At 33.3% G+C, this 26,085-nt stretch overlaps 1 protein-coding gene across 8 annotated transcripts in view; it reads left to right on the top strand.

Moving 5' to 3' along the window:
• RhoGAPp190 (Rho GTPase-activating protein 190) overlaps positions 1–26,085 on the top strand; it is a 77,735-nt gene that overhangs the window by 15,564 nt on the left and 36,086 nt on the right. For 6 of the 8 annotated variants that reach the window (XM_080148206.1, XM_080148207.1, XM_080148201.1 and 3 more), the window contains exons 17-35: positions 190–242; positions 3,657–3,746; positions 4,692–4,776; positions 5,141–5,238; positions 5,476–5,535; positions 6,515–6,586; positions 9,259–9,399; positions 10,036–10,097; positions 10,689–10,788; positions 11,152–11,216; positions 15,405–15,541; positions 16,043–16,118; positions 16,546–16,652; positions 19,389–19,489; positions 21,325–21,403; positions 21,919–21,986; positions 22,678–22,746; positions 22,889–22,991; positions 25,837–25,926. In XM_080148206.1, the coding sequence (XP_080004332.1) occupies positions 190–242; positions 3,657–3,746; positions 4,692–4,776; positions 5,141–5,238; positions 5,476–5,535; positions 6,515–6,586; positions 9,259–9,399; positions 10,036–10,097; positions 10,689–10,788; positions 11,152–11,216; positions 15,405–15,541; positions 16,043–16,118; positions 16,546–16,652; positions 19,389–19,489; positions 21,325–21,403; positions 21,919–21,986; positions 22,678–22,746; positions 22,889–22,991; positions 25,837–25,926 (1,656 nt within the window). The remainder of the gene's footprint in view (positions 1–189; positions 243–3,656; positions 3,747–4,691; positions 4,777–5,140; positions 5,239–5,475; positions 5,536–6,514; positions 6,587–9,258; positions 9,400–10,035; positions 10,098–10,688; positions 10,789–11,151; positions 11,217–15,404; positions 15,542–16,042; positions 16,119–16,545; positions 16,653–19,388; positions 19,490–21,324; positions 21,404–21,918; positions 21,987–22,677; positions 22,747–22,888; positions 22,992–25,836; positions 25,927–26,085) is intronic. The other 2 variants (XM_080148204.1, XM_080148205.1) reach the window with 2 other exon arrangements.

Here is a 26,085-nt window from a genome sequence, read left to right as displayed (position 1 = left end):
TCAATACGTTCTTCCATGGTCAGGGGGGGGAAGGGTAAAGTCAAGAGTGGGGGGTGGGTTATGGGTGTTATCTTTATATTAGCCAACTGGGAGAAACCTTTTATCAGGGTATGCGAGAATCCACGTATTCTATAGGTATATCCTTTAGTGGTTTTTGAGTAAAGAGACAAAATTTTATTTTTATTTCAGGACACAACCTGGATGGAGGCAAACCTGTTTGATGGAGACTCTTCTGAAGACAGGTATGATATAACAGATTTTATCACCAAGCTTTTTTCGAATGGGTTAAAGGACGGGTTCAAAGGTTTGAGTTGGGTAATCTAATGTATTTTTTTTATTATTTGAGGGAGGTAACAGGGGTGTATATTCTGCACAAGATTCATTTTTTTTCCCTTTTGCAAATTTTTTTATTTTTTTCCCCTCCTAGTTTTTTCCAGCAAGGAAGGAAATAAAATGGAAAATATTTTCAAAACTCTTTATTTTACTCATATTATCCCCCCTCCCAAATATTTTTTTAGTTTTTTTCAACAAAAAGGTGAGAAAAATGGAGAAAAAAAATGCTTATGCTTTCAGTTCTCCTAATTTTGACATTTTTCCCCCCCAACCACATATTTTTTTTACCCCCCCCCCCCCCCCTCAGCAGGGTCAAATTTGAAAATATACATCCAAGGGAGGTAAAATGAGATTTTTTAAAGTTTGAGAGAGGTAACACCCTTTAACCCCCCGGCCCCCCCCCCCCTATTTTAGACGTATATGGAGCAGATACCTCTTACCCCTTCTGCATACAGAATACAGAAACTAAGCCCCTTACTAAGAGAAGGAACATTGCTCTTTAAATTGTCTAATTACCTACCTAAAGTTTTTAAACATTTTCTCAGAGTCGTTGGGTCAAAAAATGCCTAAAGCACTGATTCATCTTTTTAATTTTGAAAAAAAAGTAGGGAAACGGAGGTTTTTTCTTATGCCTAATTACTAGGCCTTCGGGGACTCTAACCCTGCAGGGCTTAACTTCCGGGGCTACGTATCCAATATAACTTAACATATCACAGGTCTCCTTAGCAAAACCTTAGATTAAAAAAAATCTCCAAAGAAACGGACAACAGGGCCTTCAAATAGGGTACAGTGGTGGTCAGAATCCGTTGGAGATTAAATCTTAGCTGCTCCTTCTTGCCAGATATTGTAATTTGAAGTTTTGTGGTAAAAATGCCTAAAATTACAAGAATTCCAAGGATATATGCATAAGTGAACACCTTAATTCATCAAATAAAAAGGGAGAGTTTAACATTTGAGGAGTTTAGATATCTCTTAATATGTAAACTACAAACTCCATCCCCATTTAGAACAATTTTTACTACTATAAGTGATGTTTTTAACTTCAATAAGAGTAAAAAATAAGGTACTATAAGCTTAAGAGGTTTGTCCAATTTACAACTTTATCCTAAAGGCTGTTACCCTAAAACTAGTAGAAAAAACTGCTCCCCCCCCCCCCATACTCTCACAACCTACAAACTTTAGGGTGAAGGGGGGGGGGTAGCATAGTAATATTATTATGTGTTTCTCAAAAACTAATTGAAGTATAGTGGGAAAAATTTTTATGTAAGGATTTGTTGAAATTATGTTGACCACTTTCTCTAACCCTTCCCCTCGTCCAAACCTAATTTGGGGGGGGGGTGACAGAAGATCATTCCAATGTGTTTAAAAAACTATTAAAGATATATATAGGCTTTTGGATTTATATTGTAGTAGGACCCAAAGCACTTTTACATATATTTCTGACCTCTTCCCCTCCCCTCATAAATCAAAAACATAACATTTTGTAAAGAGAGAAAGGTGGGGGATGGGTTGCCGTTGAAAGGGTACTGCTATATTGTGTTATTAAGAAACCACTAGAATTATAGCAGCAAAGCAAACCTTTAAGATATGCTTTGGTAGGTCAAAGTAACTTTTACAAGTTTTGCTGAAACTTCCATCCAGGCCCCCTTTCCCTCCCTATTGCTTTAAAATCTCCCCTCCCCCTTTCTCCAAATAAGTAATAGAAGGGAGTATAGCAATACCCTTGTGATTTACTTTGAGATTACTCAAGATATAGAGGGCTTTTGGATTTAAACTTTAGTAGGTCCATTATTACTTCATACTCGAACAAATATTGCTGACTTTACCCCAACCTCAACCAACCCCATCCAGAAAAATTAAATTGCTGCACAATTTCCTCCACCCCCATAAAAAATATTGGAATATTGCTTGCCCTCTCCCTCTCTCTCCAGCTACCCTCCAAACAACCTTACCACCTGTGTTTTACTCAGAACCACTATAGCAATAAGGAGCAAACTTTGGAATAAAGCTTTTAGATTTCCAATTTGCTTTGGGGAAGTAGAAATGGGTTGACAATATTTCTTTTATAAGTCCAATAGGTTGAAGGAGATTATGCAGCAAAATAATTGTACTAGATTGGGAGGGTTGTAGTTGGAATAGATGTTTATAAAAGTAAATACAGGCCTATGTAAGTTAAAATATTAACCCTGAATATCTCCAGAGGTTTCTAGTCATACAATATTATTTACCTTTGCTACTAGCCACTATTTTCAGCAGATGGAGGAGGGGGGGGGGGGGGTATTCAGCAATATTTGTAAAAGTAACTAATATCCTAAAAAAGCTTGAATCCAAAGTTAGCTTAATGTAATTCAGTGATTTCAAAGTAACACAAGAGTATTTTCCACATCCACTGCCCCCCCTCCTAATAATTTGTGGTCTAAGAAGGGGGGAGGGGGTTTGTTGCAGCAATATTTGTAAGATATTTTGATGCCTACTAAAGTTTAAATACTAAAGCTTATGTATTTCTTTAGTGATATCTAAAGAACTCTTCTGCCCCTTCACCCCCTTCCAATTAGATTTTATTAGGAGGGGGGGGGGGGGAATCATCAATATTTCCAGAAACTTTGGGCCTAAGAATCATACATGTAATTTTTTCTCACAATACTTCAAGTAGTTGAGTAAAACATAATACTATTACTTTGCCCAACCCCTCCCCCCTAAAATTTATGGGTTGCAAGGGGGGGTTGAAGGAAGGGGGGGGGGGTGAGAGTATTTTAAAAATTAACTTTAGCTATATGTAAACTTAAACTGAGGTTTTCTCTAATGGTTATAAGGTAACAGCTTCTAGCTTAAAGTTGTAAACTGGACAATGTACTTTTTTCATTGAATAATTTCTTTAAAGTATTAAAATTTTCTAAATGGAGAGGGACTGTGTAGTTTACATATGCAGAGACATATAAACTCCTCAAATGTTAAACTCATCCTTTTTATTTGATGAATTAAGGTGTTCACTTATGCATATATCCTTGGAATTCTTGTAATTTTACCACAAAACTTCAAATTGCAATATCTGGCAAGAAGGAGCAGCTAAGATTTAATCTCCAACGGATTCTGACCACCACTGTACCCTATTTGAAGGCCCTGTTGTCCGTTTCTTTGGAGATTTTTTTTAATCTAAGGTTTTGTTAAGGAGACCTGTGATATCTGAGTTAGACTACAAACACATGAAAAACTAACCACCCAATCATATTTTCAATTCATTACTGTGCTCGATTAGGCACTATGATGTTAACCGCCGAGTCAAAAGGTCCTTTCTTATAAGAGATGTAATTTTTATTTTTAAGGATACCTTTCGACGTGCTTGATTCCACGGAAGCAGAAACTGTGTATAAAAATCTCCTAAACCAATTACACCACAACCAAAAAAGACTCAGGTGACTTTTAATTGCAAAATAAATAAAAATAGCCTAAAACCGCCCCAAGAGAACTGGAGAACTCTATAGATACATTGACATGCGAGATCTTATGGAACAAACCAAAGCCGTTACTACTTTATATAATAGGATTCCATACGATTTTTGTTTGCTCGTTAAAATCTATAAACAAATATTATGGAAGCTTAGCATTGCTCCTGGGATGGTATTAGGATATTTCTTTTCTGGATCAGCCTTGTGTATAGTAAAATGCCTTGTCCTAAATACTAGGGGCGAAGTCATTTTTGTTAAAACAAAAGTGGGATTTACAGCATAAAGTCCTAAATTTAATGAAATGTGTTTATTATTCATAAATAAAAGTCTAAAGCATTATTTAAAATTTTGTTGACACTACCAATTAAGCTGTTCTATTATATTCTTAATTAATACCTAAATGCTTTTATATTTATTTTAGCATGCCAAAGAGGTAAGTTCACTTTATTATTATTTGCAATGCATGTATCAAATTCAAATAGCAGGGTGGTAGGGGATATTAAACTATAAATTACTCTGCACTGGTACCCAAAGTTTTAGTGGGCTTAAAAAGCTTTGGGATTATTTATTGAATTTGATTGTTTTTCCCCACAAACTAGTAGTGTCAAAACTTTAAAACCAATAATTTTAATCTACAAGGGGTAATTTGTTTTTTCATTATTTGGGAAGTATATCAATTTATTTTCCATTGTCTTATCCCTTAAGAACCCTGATTAAATGTTAAATTCATCAATGTTAAACAAGGCACTCTGCGCCGGCGGGCGTAAATCAATTTCAATTGTGAGTACCTTATTGTATGTTCTTTAGCTTAGAAGATTCACTGTAAGGGGAGATACTATCGGTCAAGCGGTTAGCGAGGTCTTAAGCTACAAAAGACACACATCCTGTTACTTTTACAAGTTGTTCATTTAGGAATGTTTATTGCAGATTGCGTCAAGATTTTAAGAAGTTATTAGAGGATACTGGCTGTGTTACTCCGGGCAAAGCATTAGATGAGGTATAAAATATTAAAATGCATCTAATAATTTTTCATTTTATTATCCGCGGAATGATGTCTATAAAAAAACGAGGTTTTCTTTATAATTCAGTAGATAGACATGAAATAGAAATATTGTTGGGAATAGTCATGGCAAGGGTCATGTACACTGCATAGGGGAAACTTTGTTTATTTTAATAAAAAGGATGATTTTTAAAATTCAGGTATAGTAGGTATATGTTTATTTGCCTTCAACCTCGCAGCAATATAAAATTTTTCCCTATTGGGGTTTTAAAATCACTTAAATTATACATATTTAATTGTCATATCCTGAAAAATTAAAAGAATAGAGGGGGCACCCGTTTCATGTTCAATTTGTGTTTAGGTTCGAGTATTATTTCTTGGGCGAGAATGCTTTGAGGCTTTGTCAGAGGAAGAAATTCAAAATGTTTATGACATCCATCAGAAGCATTTAATTCAAAGGTACAATTTTTGACATGCCACGCGTGTTCTAATAAAGCGTTGTTTCCCTCTGTCTGTCTCTTGGTTGTAACGCAGGATTTTAAATTCAGCACTAAACTATACATTACACAACCCCAATTTTGTACCTTTACATTAAAGGTTTGAAATGAAGCAAAAATCATAAGATCACGTTTTATGTTTTTCCTTCAGGTTTGTCAATATAAACAAATGTAATATCTAATTTTCTATTTGTTTTAGGTCAAAAAGAAATTTCCAAGAGCTTTTACTGGAGAAAGCAGATATTTTTTATCAATTCAGGTAAAAATTTGAAAATTTGCCATTAAGAATTTAACATATTAAAAAAAGGGGTATGTAAAAGATTTAGTAGATGGGGTGGAGTGGGGGGGGGGGGGCGGGTTATTCTAGAACCTATAGACGTATTTTTATATTTAAGATTTAATAGTTATTTGTTAAATATGTTAATCCTGAGGATATTAACTAATCATAATCTTTACCTACATTTTTATATCTGGTCTTTCTATCTATCTATTTCATTTAGATTTAGTCCTTTATGACGGTTGGCCTGTTCATATTCATACCTATCTTCCTTTCACATTTTCTATCTTCTTAAGTAACTACCTACCTAAGTATTCTCACTATATATTACCTATTTCTATTTTTCTATCTAACCTATGCTTCTTTCTGTCTTACTACTTTTTTTCTATCAATCTATCTTTTATCTAGCCCTGCAAATCTAAATTTCCATTCCCATATAAACAACCCCTTAAATAGTGGATGTAAATATTCATTTATTTCCCGGAGGTAACCATTTATTTCCCCGAGGTAGTCATTTTTAGAAGATTTTCAAATTCTTTTGGAAGATTTTTGAATTTTTATTAATTATTAAAAGAAACTTGATATCAGGGATAAAAATGATCATAGCCGGGAAATAAATGAAAATTAAAAACCAAAATTAAACCACATTTTAGCATAAAAAAATGAGTTTTTTGTTTAAATGAGAATGATATTCCTGTCCAGTTTTTTGTTTAGGAATATATATTTCTCGTGAATAAATGATGACCTATCGGTCCATCATTTATTCCCTCGGGTAAGAAATATTCATATTCATTCCTAAACAAAAAACTGGACAGGAATACCCCATTTACAATAATGTCTTTCTATCTAACTATCTATCTATTTTATATTTAATTCTTCAGGAAGGTTACACCTATTGATGTATCTATCTATCTATCTTACTATCTATCTATCTATCTTAGTATCTATCTATCTATTTTAGATCTAGTCCTGCAGGAACAGTTACTCATGATGATATTTTGGACATCACAGAAGCTTTATCTGAAGATGGAAGGTAAAAAATTAAGAATATTTATTTATCGCTTCGTATTATGGTAGACAGTTTTCCGCGGATATTAAATTGAAAAATAAATTCGGGACTAGAAAAACTGCCATTTATTTTATGATTTTCATTTTAACATTCGTAGAAAATTGTCTGTAATACGATGCTATACATGATAATTCAGTATGTCTGAGAACTGATTCTAATCCAGCGGATATTAAACTGTTTTTAACCTATTTTTAAAACGTATATAAAAAATATACTATGACACCAGTAGAATGAGACTGCAGAGCCTAAATTTGAATTAAGTCCCCAATAAACTTTTTTGGGGGGATTTAAATATTAATTTTTACTGTTGCCGTGATCATTTTGACTGAAGCAAAAGGTCTTTTTTTATTTGGGTAAAATTCGTAGCTTTTAGAGTGTTTTGCTTCATAAATATTGTATTCTGGTATAGAGTAAAATTAGGCCTTATGATTTTACTATAAAAATTCACTATAAAGTTAATTCTTTATAATATATCAACGAATTAACATTAACATGTTTGTGTTCTCTCACTTATTTTAAAAACATAAAAAAATGGCTGTAAAGGGTTAAATGACAACAAATGTTTATGCAATACAACAAATTTATTTTTGTCACATATACAAATGTGTTATAAAATAAGATTATTCAAACTTATCTTTTAAAATAATTTTAAAAAGTATGTATCTTTTATGTGTATGGTTTTCATTCTTTTCATTTTAATTAAATAAAAAATATTTAGGGTCAAGCGGGGCATTAACCGGTAAGGGGCATTACCGGTAATTTTTTACCCACCTTCAGAAAATGACATTTATCTCCATGTTCTAATCGACTGACAGAAAAAAACATAAAACCAAATTTGTTCCTTATTAAATTGCCTACAAAAAAGTATAAAATGAAATTTTTGTGAGGTGAATTTTAAGGGTACTTTTTGGGTCTCAAAGTTGGACGAAAATTTTTTTTTTCCAAAATTTTTTTCACCTAGGTGTATAAAGATCGACCTAAACAAAAATTGGTAAGACCTAGAACTGATCCGTAAAAACCTTTTGAACTAAGAATTGCCCGCTCTTTCCAAATCCGTTGAGAGCTTAAATGTAGAGTTGATATTTTTTTCAAAAATGACCAAAGTTCGCGCGGGGTATTTTTCGGTAACGTCGAAAAAAAATTCAAATTCAATTTTTAAGATCAATTTTCAGGTTTTCTTTGGTAAAATCTAAAATTCAATATGGGCTTTTTAAGAATTAGGCCAAAAAGTGAATAGAACAGGTTTTTTTATATAAAAAAATTTAAATTTTTTTTTTTAAGAAAATTTTTGTGGAAAAAAAATCGAAATTTCTCGTCTTTTAAAAAAAATAATTTTTGACATAGAAGGAATAGTCCGATCTTTATGAAAATTTTTGTGGATAATCCCTATAACCTATACTAATTATGATTATTTATGTTTGACTGGCCGTTTGGCCGTTTTTCATCGATTTTTTTTAGGTTAAAAAGACGTTACCCACAATGCCCCACCGTGGGGCATTTATCGGTAATTTCTTTGAGTCCAATTATGACAAACTTCTAAAAGTCCTAGGATAACGTCCTATTAGGACCTGATAGTCCTTTCCGTAAGCTTTCTAATGGTCTTGGTCCCATTTAAAAATATTAATATTTACCCCATTTTTTTTCAAAAAACCGAAAAAATTACCGGTAATGCCCCGCTTCACCCTAACTACATTGGAAATAAGTCACTTTGTGAAAACACTCTTTTTTTGAATTGTAAAGAATTATATAAAACAAGGCTTCTTATTAGTTAGATTTCAGAATTATTTGTTTTATTGTAAATGTTAGATTTTTCAATGAAATCAATTGTTTTGGAAAAAAAAATATTTCCAATGAACAGAGTAATGTTTTTTTTATTGTATCAATATAAAGTGAATATTATATAAAAATGTTCTGTAAGCCACAATATTACCCGAAGTAAAAAAAGAGCTTTTGCTCCGGTCAAAATGATTACAGCAACACTAAAAATTAATTTTTAAATCCCCCAAAAAAAGTTTATTGGGGGCTTAATTCAAATTTGGGCTCTGCAGTCTGATTCTATAGGTGTCCTAGTATATTTTTGACCCCCCATTCAAAAATAGGTTAAAAACAGTTTAAACGGTTTTGGAGCCTTACTAGAAACATCTTTTTTACACAAAGCTTTTATATGTTTTCACAAATCAGAAATTTGTAATTACCACTTCCTTTACCCACGTCACCCATCTTAGTTTTTGGGATTATATATTTTCGTTTAAACAAATAAAACAATTGGTTGACTATTTAGCGGAACATAGGCAGGTAGACCAAACCGCACAGTCAAGAGTCTGATAAGATTGGTGAACAAATATAGATCCAACATATTATAACGCTTATATAGATAATTCTTTACTTTTATATAGACACAAAAGGGTTTAGTTTTTAAGTATAAAATGAATAGGTACCTAGGTAACTTAGATAACTATTTGTTTACGTTTCCTAATTTTTGTCGGATTTATGCTGTTTTGCCTATCATTTTAATTAGTTCCTCTTTTCCAATTGCACTGCATAACCTCTCAAAATTAGACTTTACATTAGGTATGTTATTATCTGGCCATGGCACACTGATGGAATTTTCTTGTAAACAGTTTTATATTTTTCAGGTATAAAGCCTTGGACAGACTGGAGGCCGACAGGAAACTGTTGCTGTTCCAACATCTTGGCTTTATCCACTGTCCTCTCAGGGAACATTGTCCTGCTTATCCTGACTGTACTGATAGTATGGTAGAACATCTAGTATCTAGGTAGGGTTTAATTGGTGTAACACCTGCCATAGAAGTAATATTTGGTAAATGAAAATAAACATTGAATATATACCATTGTAACAACACTGATTGTATAGTAAAACATCTAGAAACTAAGCAGGTAATGTGTGTAGATCCTGCCTTACACATATTGTAAGGTAGAACATCTAGTTTCTATGTAGGTTTAATTGGTGTAACACCTGCCGTAAATATAAATAAAACTCTCCCGTACATAGAAAATTTTTAGCAATACTGGTAATATGATAGAACATTTAGTATCTAGGTAGGGTTATTAGTTTAACACCTGCCATAAGGTATAAATAAACAACTTCCTTAAGAAAATATACCTTTATAACAACTCTGATAGTATTGTCGAATATCTAGTTATTAGGTAGGTTGAATTGGTGTAACACCTGCTATGATACTTATTTATCGTATTTTCGTAATACTAATCACTAATGATTATAAAATATATTGATCACATGGCAAAATGTTAAAATTTCTCTTTCCCCTTCGGAGACGATTAAGGTAGAAAATTAATTACAATATTTTCATGTGACCATTTTATTGACAAAATAATTTGGAAATCTATTCCCGCATGTGAAAATGTGACTTAAAATTTAGTCTTTTTTTTAGACGTGCCAGAAATTCAGCCTGGGGAGAAGGAGATTCAAACAAATTAAATATTATTTTATTGGGTAAGAGTTTTATCTTCTTTATAATGCTAGAACAATTTACCTAGATAGTTTCTTATGACTGATTTCAAGAAATTCTCCTAAAAAAATAGAATTTAACGACTAGGTATGACATTTTCAACAGTACGTTCTTTTTACCTTTTTGATCAGATTATTATTTGGTATACTTGTCCTATTTTTATTACTTGATTTTTAAATATTGATTACTGATTATTTGGCTTACGAAATTTTCGTTCAAACTTCTAACAAATGTTCATTATTAGATGCATTTTTAATCTAAAATTGTTAATGCTCGTAAAATTTCTGACCATCTGCTTGTTAAGCTTCTGTTTAAATGGATGTTGTCATCCTTGTTATAATGAGTAATCAAGGAATTGTATGTAGAATATACCTGGATATTATGACAGGGGAAAAATTGTCATCAATTTAGATTGCTATTTCCCCTGTCATTTATAGATCAGTTGAGGGGATGAGGTAAAGAGGTTTGAAGGGAGGCATAGTAATTAAATTTAATTTAGCCTGTTGCGTGTTTCACTTTACTAGAACATGTAAATCTAGTGTTAGATCTAAGTAATAATATAACCATTATCTAAGGATGTGAAGATCTTTCTGGAATATTGTCGACACAATTGTACACCATCCTTCCCAGCAGTCAACTACAGCATCAAGGACAATTGTTTAACATGGAATTCAGGAAAGAGTTGACACATGTTTTAGATAATTTTTTTTGTGATTTCTCTCAGTGCCTAGCGATCACAGATACCTCCTTTTTTTCATGAAAGATTTGGTAGGGGGGGGGGGGGATATTGTCAGTGTTTAAAAATTTATTTGAGGGAAAGTACCTGTTAAATGGAAATTAGTTTCAATAAGAAAATGGATGATAATTTTTGATAAATTGATGTATATACCCAATGCCGATAAACATTATAACTATGACTGAAACTTGATAAAAGGGTACTAACTCAAAAAGGCAGAAGTTTTTATGAAAACTTATCTTGCTAATTGGAATATTTGATGATGTAAATTTAATTCATATTTATCAACTCTAAATTACCAGAAGAATATCTGGAGATGTAGCACAGCCTGGCAATGCATTTAAAACACAAAATTTTAATCCACAAGGTAACTGCATTTTTTATCAATAACACTATCAATTTATATATCAGGAGCGGCTATGCCCTTAGAGGGTGTGAGAAGACCCTTCCACACTTTCAATGTTAGTTTTCAAACGAAAAAGTTTTACAAAGAATTCGGGTTCATTATTTTTTGAGTCGATAACTCTTGGGAGGGGGCTTGTAACCTCCCTAAAATTAGTTATAAGCCTTCTTAGGACTTTCTTAAGAAAAGCTATACTATATGAAATGAAAACCATATCTCTTGAACGGTTAGTGGGATCCTTCGTTACACAAAGAAAAACAGACATACACATAGAAATGTTTTCAGCATAAAACGCATAAGGGGGGGGGGCACATCTGACACTTTTGCGTAAACAGGGATTATAGGCTTTGTCTTAGGAGTTATAGGATAGGTTATTTGGGGAAAAAGTTTAGTTTTTGGGTGTATTTTCCTTATATTTAAAAAAAATTTTGATAGGTCTCCAGGTTCAGGTGCTGCAGGCTGGAAGGTCACTTCTGGACAGGTATAAATGAAAAAAAAATTTTGTTTGAAGAGTTAGAGATCAACTTATTAAACCAAATATGCATCTTTTGGGATGTTATGAGCATATATGAAGAAAAAATAAAAATCAGCCTCCAGGTTCAGGTCCTGCAGGCCTCCAGGTGAATTCTGGACAGGTAAAAACTGAAAATTTTAAATTTTATAGTTAGAACAAAACTTATTTTACAAAAGTTGCTACTTTATGGATGGTATGAACTAATTTGAAGAAAAATTTGGAATCGGGCTCCAGGTACAGGTACTGCAGGCCTCCAGGTAAATTCTGGACAGGTAAAAACTGAAATTTTTTACTTTTGAAGTTAGAACAAAACTTATTTAACAAAAGTTGCTACTTTATGGATGGTATTAACATATTTGAAGAAAAATTTGAAATCGGGCTCCAGGATCATGTACTGCAAGCTTCCAGGTAAATTCTGGACAGGTAGAAATTGAAAAATTTTAATTTTATAGTTAGAACAAAACTTATTTTACAAAAGTTGCTACTTTATGGATGGTATTAACATATTTCAAGAAAAATTTGAAATCGGGCTCCAGGATCATGTACTGCAGGCCTCCAGGTAAGTTCTGGACAGGTAAAAATTGAAAAATTTTAATTTTATAGTTTGAACAAAACTTATTTTACAAAAGTTGCTACTTTATGGATGGTATGAACTAATTTGAAGAAAAATTTGCAATCGGGCTCCAGGTACAGGTACTGCAGGCCTCCAGGTAAATTCTGGACAGGTAAAAACTGAAATTTTTTACTTTTGAAGTTAGAACAAAACTTATTTAACAAAAGTTGCTACTTTATGGATGGTATTAACATATTTGAAGAAAAATTTGAAATCGGGCTCCAGGATCAGGTACTGCAGGCCTCCAGGTGGATCCTGGACAGGTAAAAACTAAAAATTTTTACTTTTATAGTTGGAACAAAACTTATTTAGCAAAAGTTGCTACTTTATGGATAGTATTAACTCATTTGAAGATAAATTTGAAATCGGGCTCCAGGTTCAGGTACTGCAGGCCTCCAGGTGGATCCTGGACAGGTAAAAACTAAAAATTTTTACTTTTATAGTTGGAACAAAACTTATTTAGCAAAAGTTGCTACTTTATGGATAGTATTAACTCATTTGAAGATAAATTTGAAATCGGGCTCCAGGTTCAGGTACTGCAGGCCTCCAGGTGGATCCTGGACAGGTAAAAACTAAAAATTTTTACTTTTTAAGTTAGAGCATAACTTCTTTAGCAAAAGTTGCTACATTATGGATAGTATTAACTCATTTAAAGAAAAATCTGAAATCGGGCTCCAGCTTCAGGTGCTGCAGGCCTCCAGGTGGATCCTGGATAGGTAAAAACTAAAAATTTTCACTTTTAAAGTTAGAGCATAACTTATTTAACAAAAGTTGCTACTTTTTGGATAGTATTGACCAATTTGAAGATAAATTTGAAATTGGGCTCCAGGATCAGGTACTGCAGGTCTCCAGGGGAATTCTGAACATGTAAAAATTAAAATATTTAACTAAAGAGTTAGAACTATATCTATTTAACTAATACAAAGAAAAATTTGAAATCGGGCTCAAGGTTCAAGTCAAATCCAACCATTTTGTCACATTTTGAATTATATCTGCAAAAAAATATTAAGCATTGACTAGAATATTTATAAAAAACGTACTGTCAACAGGTCAGTCACTAAAGGAAGCCTGCAGGAAATACACTGCTCTAACTGCGGTAAAATCCAACCAAAATCCAACACAATACCCTCAATTTGATACAAAAAAGTTATTGAAGCTGCAGGCTTCAAATTTGGGGTATTAAGCCTTATTGTGGCAGTCTTTTAGCAATTAGAGCGGCATATTTCATGCAGGCTTTCTTCAACTATAAAGTATAAAAAAAGAGATATGAAAGAAGAGAGTTAAAAAAGTGTATTCCAAACTAAAATCTTTATTTGATGCCATAGAAGCTTAAGAATCTTTACTATATAATTTTAAACAAGCTTGTTAAAAAAATTTTTGTTTTAACCTGTCCACCTGGAGGCCTGCAGGACCTGAACCTGGAGCCCGATTTCAAATATGTTAATACCATCCATAAAGAAGCAACTTTTGTTCAATAAGTTTTGTTCTAACTTCAAAAGTAAAAAATTTTACCTGTCCAGAATTTACCTGGAGGCCTGCAGTACCTGAACCTGGAGCCCGATTTCAAATTTTTCTTCAAATTGGTTAATACAATCCAAAAAAGTAGCAACTTTTGTTCAATAAGTTTTGTTCTAACTTCAATAGTAAAAATTTCAGTTTTTACCTGTCCAGAATTTACCTGGAGGCCTGCAGTACCTGTTCCTGGAGCCCGATTTCAAATTTATCTTAAAATTGGTTAATACTATCCAAAAAGTAGCAACTTTTGTTAAATAAGTTATGCTCTAACTTTAAAAGTGAAAATTTTTAGTTTTTACCTGTCCAGGATCCACCTGGAGGCCTGCAGTACCTGTACCTGGAGCCCGATTTCAAATTTTTTCTTCAAATTAGTTCATACCATCCATAAAGTAGCAACTTTTGTAAAATAAGTTTTGTTCTAACTATAAAATTAAAATTTTCAGTTTTTACCTGTCCAGAATTTACCTGGAGGCCTGCAGTACCTGAACCTGGAGCCCGATTTCAAATTTTTCTTCAAATTGGTTAATACAATCCAAAAAGTAGCAACTTTTGTTCAATAAGTTTTGTTCTAACTTCAATAGTAAAAATTTCAGTTTTTACCTGTCCAGAATTTACCTGGAGGCCTGCAGTACCTGTACCTGGAGCCCGATTTCAAATTTTTCTTCAAATTGGTTAATACCATCTATAAAGAAGCAACTTTTGTTCAATAAGTTTTGTTCTAACTTTTAAAGTGAAAATTTTTAGTTTTTACCTGTCCAGGATCCACCTGGAGGCCTGCAGTACCTGTACCTGGAGCCCGATTTCAAATTTTTCTTCAAATTAGTTCATACCATCCATAAAGTAGCAACTTTTGTAAAATAAGTTTTGTTCTAACTATAAAATTAAAATTTTTCAGTTTTTACCTGTCCAGAATTTACCTGGAGGCCTGCAGTACCTGTACCTGGAGCCCGATTGCAAATTTTTCTTCAAATTAGTTCATACCATCCATAAAGTAGCAACTTTTGTAAAATAAGTTTTGTTCTAACTATAAAATTTAAAATTTTCAGTTTTTACCTGTCCAGAATTCACCTGGAGGCCTGCAGGACCTGAACCTGGAGGCTGATTTTTATTTTTTCTTCATATATGCTCATAACATCCCAAAAGATGCATATTTGGTTTAATAAGTTGATCTCTAACTCTTCAAACAAAATTTTTTTTTCATTTATACCTGTCCAGAAGTGACCTTCCAGCCTGCAGCACCTGAACCTGGAGACCTATCAAAATTTTTTTTAAATATAAGGAAAATACACCCAAAAACTAAACTTTTTCCCCAAATAACCTATCCTATAACTCCTAAGACAAAGCCTATAATCCCTGTTTACGCAAAAGTGTCAGATGTGCCCCCTTGTTCTCTTCTGTTTTTTTTTGTTTTTTTTTAGCCTAATGGTATATATCTAGTCATTATTACATACCTAGTCATCCTTGTTGTATTGCTTTCATTTTGTTTGGTATTTAATAATATTTTTTGCAGGTAAAAGTGATCTTGAACCCACTTTTTCAGGGTGCATCTGTATTTACTCAGACAGCAGTTCTCTTGAGTATATTAGATCTAGTCTGGAAAAAGCATTGTTGTCCAACTTGGAACAGGAGGACAGGCTTCCCTTCCAGGTACAGACAGTTTTTGCTGGTTTCCCTGAAAGTGCTTAGAGTCGAGGAAAAAACCTTCTTTCCCCCCCAATTATTTTAAAAGAAATGAAAATTAAGTGAGTAGTTTTTCGTGTGGTTGTCAGGTTAGGTTATAAGGTAGCCTCGTATGGTTAGGGCAACCCACAGTTGCTAAACAATAGATACAGTAGAAAAAACTACCCAGCACTCCTCTTTATTTTCAATTTATTTAAAAATAATGAGGGGGCATTCTGTGCTAGCAAGGCACTTTAGAGGGAATGCACCAGTTTTGACATTATTACGTTGACTTAGTGTTCGCATGTATAAGAAAGATAAACAACTATTTTTTTGACTTTATTAATTTAACGACTCTATACAAAGGTATTTTAAAGGAATTGCAAAGAAATACCCTATGTAAAATTCCTATTATATGTTATGTCAATTCCTATTATAACAGTTATTCTTAGGATATTCCAAAGTTAACAAAACACTTATTTATTTTAGGGTTTGCCAATGTTGATATTGTTCCAAGTTCCATACAACATTCCCACACAGGAGCTTCATATGCTGCAGGCTGAAGGTGAATATTATATCTGTCTATTTAGTATTTAAGTATTTACTAGCAGCTGAAGGTTGATAGGAGAATCTCATATATGGAGAGAAAGATTGGTTTTTATAGCCCCCAATATGGACTTTAAGAAATTTAAATTTGTAAATGAACTTTTTTGTGTAGTATTTTATTGAAATATGAATGGAGAGGGCGTATTTTTACCCAGGGATCTCAAGGGATAAGACAATTAATGATTATCTAATAAACATCCCAAATGATGATAAACATTATACCATATTCAATAGAAATTATTGGGTGGAAAGTTTGGACATTGGCACTAACTTATTAATTAGGATTTTTTAAGTATCTAAAAAGTAGGCGTGTAAACAGTTATCTCTCTATCCACTTACTGAACATCTATCTATCTATATATTTAAAAAACTATCTTTCTATTAAGGTCAAAACCTGTCGGCGACCCTGCACTGTCCGTACCTGGAATATGGTGGACAGGATCACCACGCCATCCTGGATGGTCTCACTTCTCTAGTCGACTCTATACAACAGGAAAGTGGTGGATATATAAAATCAGGGTGGGCATACAAAAAACCCACCCAAAAAAAACCCACCCAGGGTTTTTTTAAAAACCCATTTGTCTTAACCTCTTTTCGAGGAAGCTTTGTGTTTATCAAGATCGAAATTAATTCCTTATCATTATCCCAAATTAAGCGCAAATGTCGTCTTGTTTGACTTTCCTTCAGTAATAGACGCGGCATGGATTGTTTATATTTTGATGCGCCCACGTTCGTTACTTTTGAATGATATGTGAGTGTGTGAAGATTTCGGAGAACAAAATTGGGCCTATCATTGGTCTCATAGTGCGTGAACAACCCTAGTATACCAGGGGTTTGAAACCATAAGAACTTCAGGTAGAATTTGTTAATTTTATTAAGTGGAATGGTGTATAGGACGATTATATTTAGTTTAAAAGGCTTTAGCCAGCTAAACATGAAACTTTATTATGAGTAATTATTATGTTTTAGTAATTTTTATGTGCCTTTATTTTTGCATTTAACAATGATTTATTAAACCAAATAATTTTCCTTTAAAGCCAAAGTTTCCAAAGATTCTTAACCGTAGAGAAAAATGATTTTAAAAAGCAATTAAGATTACGTGGTTATAAAAAACTGGAATTATGAATTAATTGATTTTGTAATTTCAGGACTTTGAAATAGTTGCCTCAATAAATCTATAATCAAACCTGCTGTTGAAACTTGATGGTTCCTGGTATTGGGGGTTTGTCTGTAAGTCAACAAGATCTCGAGAACTTCCCGCTAATTCGGAAGTCACACTCAACCAAAGTGTCATGGTTGAGACACCATTGAAAAAAAACCCAAGGTTTTTTGGGTTTTTGAAAAAACATTGAAATTTCACGTTAAAATTTACAAATTAAACCTCTATTTACTCAAAGACTAGGATCTAATAACATTTTAAAGCAAATTTTACCTAAAAAACGTAAAAAAATATGAAGTAAGGGGGGGGTGGGGGGTTAATGCAACCATCTCGTAATCAATGATTAAATGGCCCTTAGAATTCGAATTTTGATCTGAAATTTTGCATGAATAATCCTAGGTAAGTCTATTTTCCCTAAATCGAACAAAAAGTTGGAAAAGTAATGCCTAACGTCTGGCAGCTCAGATGTTTTGCCATTTTTCGGCTATCTTAAGAGCAAATTAGTCACAAAACCTATCTCCACATAATGCTTTTTGTCGCTCAAAAACCTTATCAAACGGTTCTAGCCGGTTGCTGTAGGTACTAGAAATTCTAAAAATGGTTATTTAACATGAATTAAACCAAAATATGTTTTAAAAAGTTGATTCCTACGTAATTAATGATGAATTTGCCCTCAAAATAGGCAAAAAACGGCTAAACGGCTGAGCCGCCAGCCGTTACTTTTTCCAACTTTTTGTTCGATTTAGGGAAAATAGACCTACCAAGGATTACTCATGAAAAATTTCAGATCGAAATTCGAATTCTAAGTGCTATTTAATCATTGATTACGAGATGGTTGCATTAACCCCCCCCCCCCCCCTTATAAAAAAGATGCACATATTGTTCAAATGTTTATGAAAGTACTTTCTTTCAAAACTTAATTTTAGAAAACGCTTTGCTACTAAATTGGTGATGTTTAAATTGTGTAAATTACATAATCATAATTGATTTTTAAACTAAAACATAACAATTTATGAAAGGAAATAGTTACAGTGGCGTGGTTTTAATAAGAGGATGTAAAAAGTGGAATACCTTAATAATTTCTGGGAGGGGGGGGGGGGGGTGTTGACAGCTTAGGAATAGAGGAGGAGGTTCCATGTTTTGAAGCTTTTAACCTCCCCTCCCCCTTAATAGAATATTTTGTGCACCGTTGCTAATAAGGGTTTATAATTGATCGAAATGCCAGTTTTTTTCATTATCTATCTTGTTTATTGTGAAATCTTGCTTACCTTTTACCTTCAACAACATAAACATTAATACTTCATCAATATATCAAATGTATTCGACTCCTAAATGAAAAAACCCAATAAAACCCGAAAAAACCCAATAAAACCCAGGGTTTTAAGGGTTTTTATGGGTTGGGTTGGGCTTTTTTAAAAAACCCTGGGTTTTTCCCCACCCTGTATAAAATGGATGTATATTTGCAAGGATCTCTGAAGGGATGAGACAATGGCCGATATATTGATATAAATCCCTAATGATGATATACAAAATTACCCCATCTGTATATAACAATCAGTGGTTAAAAGATTTGGACACTCAACTTAAAAAAACAAAATCTATTATTATATGTCTCCAGGGTTATTGAGCCAACAAATAAGAAAACGTTATTATAAAACTTTGGGAACTAGTTTAATGAACAGCCCAATGTCATCTACCTCCCTGTTTTTATTTGATTCGAAAAAAGCTGGTGTAGAATTGGCAAAAAATATTTTGTGTCAACATTTGATGTATTTTGCCGCTATGAGTATGGATTTATGATAATTTTTTTTTCTGAGAGTCATACATTCTTGGTTCTAAACGGTATAAAGTTAAAAGTTTACATCTTTTTACTGCAACGTATTTTAGTCAGTTGTCTACGGAAAGGAAAATGAAAATTGATCAAGATTGATTCCTGTATTTTAAGCAATATTTTACTTTGGAAAATTCAAAATCACAAAAACTTGAGAAAAAAGGTATTGTAGGTTAAGTTAAGCTAAAACTTATGAGCCCAACATGGATTTTATTTAAACCACCATTTTGTGTGAGCAGAGAACAACGAAGCTGTCAGTGGCCCCTATGTTGGACCAGAAGGCTGCCCCCACCCCGGATATCAGGGTCATTGTCTGCCTCCTCTGCGGGGACCCTTTCAAGTAAGTCTTACATACTAAAGAATATAGGCGGACAATGGATTTAGTATTTGTAGATAAATTGACAGGGGAAAATTTATGGTCAATTTAGGTTGCTAATTTGGATCTTATTTATTAGTCAGATCGTTCATCCAGTAGGTTGGGAGTAGATGATGGTATCTTTAAGCCAGTTGTGAGTATCCACTACATGAAAATGTGTTGCATCATCCAAGCAAATTATATATCGATTGTATGGACTGACCTAACATAAATGCAGGAACGCCTTGCCTTAAAAATGTGATATTATCAGGGATATTAAGGGATAGGACATAGACGATACATTGATATAAATCCACTATCATGGTAAACAAAACTAACCCTTATTGAATGAAAAGTTTGAACTCTAATAATTTTGATACATCTAATTAAAATTAATAGAATTTACCCCAAGAATTAAGCCAACGAATAAGATAACGGGGATATAAAACATTGGGTACCAACCAGTATTAATATTCTCTATCTAGTTTGGAAAATATTCTTAGTCCTCTATTGGGTAGCAGTACATGTACTCAAACTTTGGGTACCAACCAGTATTAATATTCTCTTTATCTAGTTTGGAAAATATTCTTGGTCCTCTATTGGGAAGTAGTACGCGTACTCAAACTTTGGGAACCAACCAGTATTAATATTTTCTTTATCTAGTTTGGAAAATATTCTTGGTCCTCTATTGGGTAGCAGTACGTGTACTCAAACTTTGGGTACCAACCAGTATTAATATTTTCTTTATCTAGTTTGGAAAATATTCTTGGTCCTCTATTGGGTAGCAGTACGTGTACTCAAACTTTGGGTACCAACCAGTATTAATATTTTCTTAATTTAGTTTGGAAAATATTCTTGGACCCCTATTGGGAAGCAGTACGTGTACTCAAACTTTGGGTACCAACCAGTATTAATATTATCTTTATCTAGTTTGGAAAATATTCTTGGTCCTCTATTGGGAAGTAGTACGCGTACTCAAACTTTGGGTACCAACCAGTATTAATATTATCTTTATCTAGTTTGGAAAATATTCTTGGTCCTCTATTGGGAAGTAGTACGTGTACTCAAACTTTGGGTACCTACTAGTATTAATATTTTCTTAATTTAGTTTGGAAAATATTCTTGGTCCTCTATTGGGAAGTAGTACGTGTACTCAAACTTTGGGTACCAACCAGTATTAATATTATCTTTATCTAGTTTGGAAAATATTCTTGGTCCTCTATTGGGAAGTAGTACGTGTACTCAAACTTTGGGTACCTACTAGTATTAATATTTTCTTAATTTAGTTTGGAAAATATTCTTGGTCCTCTATTGGGAAGTAGTACGTGTACTCAAACTTTGGGTACCAACCAGTATTAATATTATCTTTATCTAGTTTGGAAAATATTCTTGGTCCTCTATTGGGAAGTAGTACGTGTACTCAAACTTTGGGTACCTACTAGTATTAATATTTTCTTAATTTAGTTTGGAAAATATTCTTGGTCCTCTATTGGGAAGTAGTACGTGTACTCAAACTTTGGGTACCAACCAGTATTAATATTATCTTTATCTAGTTTGGAAAATATTCTTGGTCCTCTATTGGGAAGTAGTACGTGTACTCAAACTTTGGGTACCAACCAGTATTAATATTATCTTTATCTAGTTTGGAAAATATTCTTGGTCCTCTATTGGGAAGTAGTACGTGTACTCAAACTTTGGGAACCTACCAGTATTAATATTATCTTTATCTAGTTTGGAAAATATTCTTGGTCCCCTGTTGGGAAGTAGTACGTGTACTCAAACTTTGGGTACCAACCAGTATTAATATTATCTTTATCTAGTTTGGAAAATATTCTTGGTCCTCTATTGGGAAGCAGTACGTGTACTCAAACTGGTGTCAGATCTGTTCTAGTCAATCAGGTAAGCTTCATTTTGGCACATTAGCAAATTTTATAGGTATAGCAAGAATATTATTTGTAGTTTATCTAAAAAAATTGTAATTCATCTTGTAATCATTAATGTTGTTTAACGAGAGAACAATTTTAGCGGTTTTGTTTACTACCTAGTGTATAAGGTGGATACTTACCCACATATCTCTTGTTGAAGATTTAAACCCTATCAAAATCTTTCATACTAGCGGCTACGCTTCTAGAGGCCTCTTTCGATTTTAGTTTTGAAAAGGGGGTCAGTTTTTTCTAGGGGTGATTTCTCTAGGGAGGGTGATGTTACCATCACCCAAAATAAATAGTTAAAAACCTTCCCAGGACTTAAGAGGAGCTACAATGAAATACGAATCATAACGGTTAAGCGGCAAGCAAGATCTTTCGGTACACTCAGAAAGAAAGACATCCTATTTCTTTTATATAAGGATTTCGCACTCTTTCTATACAGATTTTGTATAGAAAATATGGGATCCCATATTTTTATATTTGTAGGAGGTGCAAGGTGTAGAAAGATCAGTGGAAGCTATTCTTTCCTCATATCATTCAGCCTCAGATTTCAGGTCAGTTTTTAAAACAAATTTAATAACAGAAAGAAGTAATTAGGCATGTTAAAATCGTCCAATTTTACGAGGATTCATTTAGTATTTGGAAATTACCTTAAAAGCATAGCTATCAAATGATTCCGAGTCCTCTTTACTTGATTTGTTGAACGGTGATTCCTAGGATAATTAGGATAATTCTTTAACAGATGGTTTCAAATAAACAAGGATGACAACATCAATAAAAGCGAAGCACTGAAACGGTAGGACAAACGGACATTATCACTTGTATGGTGTAAGAACTGAATAATCAGAATATAAATGAATAAGAGTCGAGGCAAATTTGTAAGTAAATTTGTTGGAAAACTGAATAATGTTTATGAACATACTTACATTTTTAGGACTTGATTTTAGAGTTGCTTCGCCTATAATATTGTACTTTGTTGTCCCAGGAATCAGATCAATAGGATAATTAGTTCACATAAAAATTAGTTGTTAAAAAAGTAAAAAAAACAAACAACAATTTTAAATTAACGAAAAAAGCTATCCGTTACGGACGGACGTACGGACGGACCGACCCTAATTATAGAAAAGCTTCGCTTTTAAAAAGGTTCTGTTCCTCAAAATATATTCCTTAAATATCATAGACGTCTTATTTATATATGCCTATGTAATAGTATGTCTAATTACTAAAATTTGCTTATTTTTGCAGGGATGAATTGGTGCATGGTTTTATCTTGGTGTACTCAGCTAAAAGAAAAGCTTCTCTGTCTACTCTAAGGTAACATTCCTCTTAGCCATTAAACCAGTTTTTTAGCTAGTGCGGAACTAAAAAAACTGGTTTTAATCTTATAATTGTACATTTTTTATCCGAGGAAAGGTGTTCATAATACGATGCGAGACATAACTATTTTATTATTTAGGGCGTTCTCAATGTATATTCCTGAGTTGCCCATCCAAGTGGTGGCCGTTGCAGACTCTACCAAGCAAGACTCTACAGAATTAATGCAAGCACTTAGTATACAGGTATACCTACTCCAGTATGTATTCGAAACCGATCAATATCCGCTGGATAAGAACCGGTTCACAGCCAAAACACTAAATCATGTATTGTATTGTATTACAGACAATTTCCACAAATATCAAGATAAAAATCACAAAAGTTGATAACATTTTTGTTAGACCAGGCATTAGGCCCCTGGGGTCTTACCAGTATGGTTTTTATAATTTTTCACTTTACTACCCGCGGAAAGCTGTCTATAATATGATAAATATCTATTACTAGACTTTTACAGCCAGAAGGCTAACAATCCTATTCTTTCTAAGATAGTTACTATCGACTGCGTCCCTAGAATCTAGTCTAAAAGGAAGAGGGAATAGCCTAAAACCATCCTATGTCAAGCTTCTTTAAATTGAAGAACCCAATTGGATCAATAGTTATCAAATTTAACTGACAAAAAAAGTGGGCTATAGTCCCTTTCGTTGCAACGCCTCTTAAAGGCGTTTCGTTGTATTTTCACAGTAGCGTTTCTCCTATTTCTATTCCCTGCGGGGGGCTTTAACCCACAGGGAAATCACCTAACCTAACATAAAATAACTTATCAAAAGCTACTGTGGAAATACAACGAAACGCCCCTTACGGAATGGACTATACCCAAAAAGTGCAATTATTTCGTCTTAATTTTTCTTATTGCTTATACTTAGTTTATTGTAGGTATACATTGTCAATTTCTTTATCAAACAAAAAACTTCCTTTTTATTTAAAAGTTTAATGTATAATTGACGTTTGCTTACATTTTTGTATTGTATCAGTTTTAAGCTTACTTTAGAAGCATACGTTAATATTATATAGATTGGTATAGTGATATTAAATTATTGTTTGGATACGGCTACGACCCCTGAAAGCCTCTAGTGGCACTTGGCTCTTGGAAGGGTTGAGGTATCCTTCCCCAAAATAGTTATAAATCTTCCCAGGACCAATGTGAATCTTTACTGTAAAGAAGAACCATATCGGTTAGCGAGATTCCTCGGTACAAACATAACTTACATCCTGTTACTTTTTAAAAATGGTAAAAAAATTGTTAGTACTTCTCTATGTACTGTGAATTAAGATTGGTAAAAGTTTTATAAAATTAGGCCAAATGAAAATATCTTAGTTAGGTGGTTGAATCACAATGAAGCAAAATATTGAAATGACACTTATTTTTTCAGTTCGTTTATTCATCTGGAAGAAGGGGGATGTAGTAAAGGGGGTGGATGAAGTTAGTGTAAATTAATTTTGATGAATTTAAAAATATTTTTAGAAGATTTTTTGATGTTTTTTTGTGTGAATGCTAAATGAAATAGAATGGTGCATATCCTAGGCACAGAAAGTTTTAAATGAAAATATAGACCATCACATCATATCCAGAAACTATCTAAGTGCACAGGGAGGGATTTCTCACTGCCAGATAAAGTATTTTACACTCATATCACCCCTCCCCTCTCAAAACTTACAAGTTACAACAAGCATATTTTAAAGTGATCTGAAGGCAGCGTTTCGAAGCCTGAGCCGGGAGCAGCAACATTTTTGGTGGAGCTGGAGCCGTATTTTTCGTTGAAAACGGCTCCGGTTCCAGATTAGCTAAAAATGATTTTTTAAGTAATATTATAATTTGGCAACGGTCTATTTCCATATAATGAAAGGAAAACTTAACAAATAGACACACATCCTTCTACTTTTATATAGCTTTAATTAAATAAAAGCAAAATATTTTATATTATGTATTTTATTTGATCAAATTAAAAAATGAACAAAAATTGATATATTAATTTTAGGGTAGGAGCCGGAGCTGGAGCTGGAGCTGATGCCGTATTTCCAGATACGGCTCCGCGGAGCCGGAGCCGCATCAAAATTAAACGGCTCCGAAACGCTGTCTGAAGGGATAAGATAATCGCCGATAAATCTATGTACTGTATACCCCTATTGATGATACACAAAATTACGCTTTCTGTAAATTACAATTAGTGGCTCAAACGTTAGAAGACTCATTTTAATGAACCAACCTATCAGAATTTATTAAAAGTCCCAAAGTTGTTGAGCCAATGAATAAGAAAACGTTTTAATAAAACTTTGGGGACTAGTGTAATAAAAAGCTCATTGTCCCCTCCCTGCATATTTCACAGTTCTATCCCCGTATCCCTGTTTCATACCTGTCCTAAAGATTATCTAACTTTTCATTAGAAATCATTGACATGGAAATTAATTTGTCACCTATATAGAAATTAGGAAAGGAGGGAATATTGGATTGGAAATTTACTGGTGAAAAACTTTGGGTACTTTTATTTAATTGTAACTGATTATTTCTGTTTGACCAATCATTTTATTTACATAAGAGTTAGTTTTGCTTATTATCATATTCATTAGGAATGAGCATTAACTTATCAGCCATTGTCCCATAAGATTCCTGTAAGAAATACTATTCCTAGTTGATAACAAACAGCATACCTTACCAATGATTTAACTGAGAATCACTTAGAATTGTCTCAAATATGATAATTCCTGATTGGAAGAAAAGCTGTTTCAAAAATAGATGCAGAGATAATAGGACGGAATGCAGGGAGAGGGGGACATTGGGCTGTTTATTATACTATACTAGTCCTCAAAGTTTTATAATATTGATTTCTTATTCGTTGGCTCAACAACCTTGGGGAAAGTATTGAATTTTTAATGGTTGGTTCATTTAGTTTTGTGTCCAAACGTTTCTACCACTAATTGTAATCTACATAAGGGACAATTTTGTGCATCATCATCGGCTATTGTACTATCCCTATAATCCTTGACTTTATGTTTAAAAAAACATCGTAAATAACAATTTGTTTAATTTTTCAGGGAAGCCTAATAGCTGGCCAGTTGAATGCACACTTTGTATGTTTCAACTTGAACCAGCCTCAGAAAGGTCTCTACCAGAACTTTTTCCAGGTTAGCTATGTTCATTTTGTAGCAGTGAAGCTTTGTCTGTTTGTCCGTCAGTAAGTAACACTATGGAGGAAATATGATTTTCTCGGCTGCATTTGAAGATAGACACCTGAAATTTAAAGTGGAGATTCCTATGGCAAATGCGCATTTATTCTATTCGAT

This window comes from Acartia tonsa, chromosome 14, assembly GCF_053477335.1.
Source record: "Acartia tonsa isolate MP-2025a chromosome 14, ASM5347733v1, whole genome shotgun sequence".
Classification (NCBI taxonomy): Eukaryota; Metazoa; Arthropoda; class Copepoda; order Calanoida; family Acartiidae; genus Acartia; species Acartia tonsa.
Note: the sequence above shows the minus strand (reverse complement) of the source record. Positions and strands in the feature narration are given on the sequence as shown.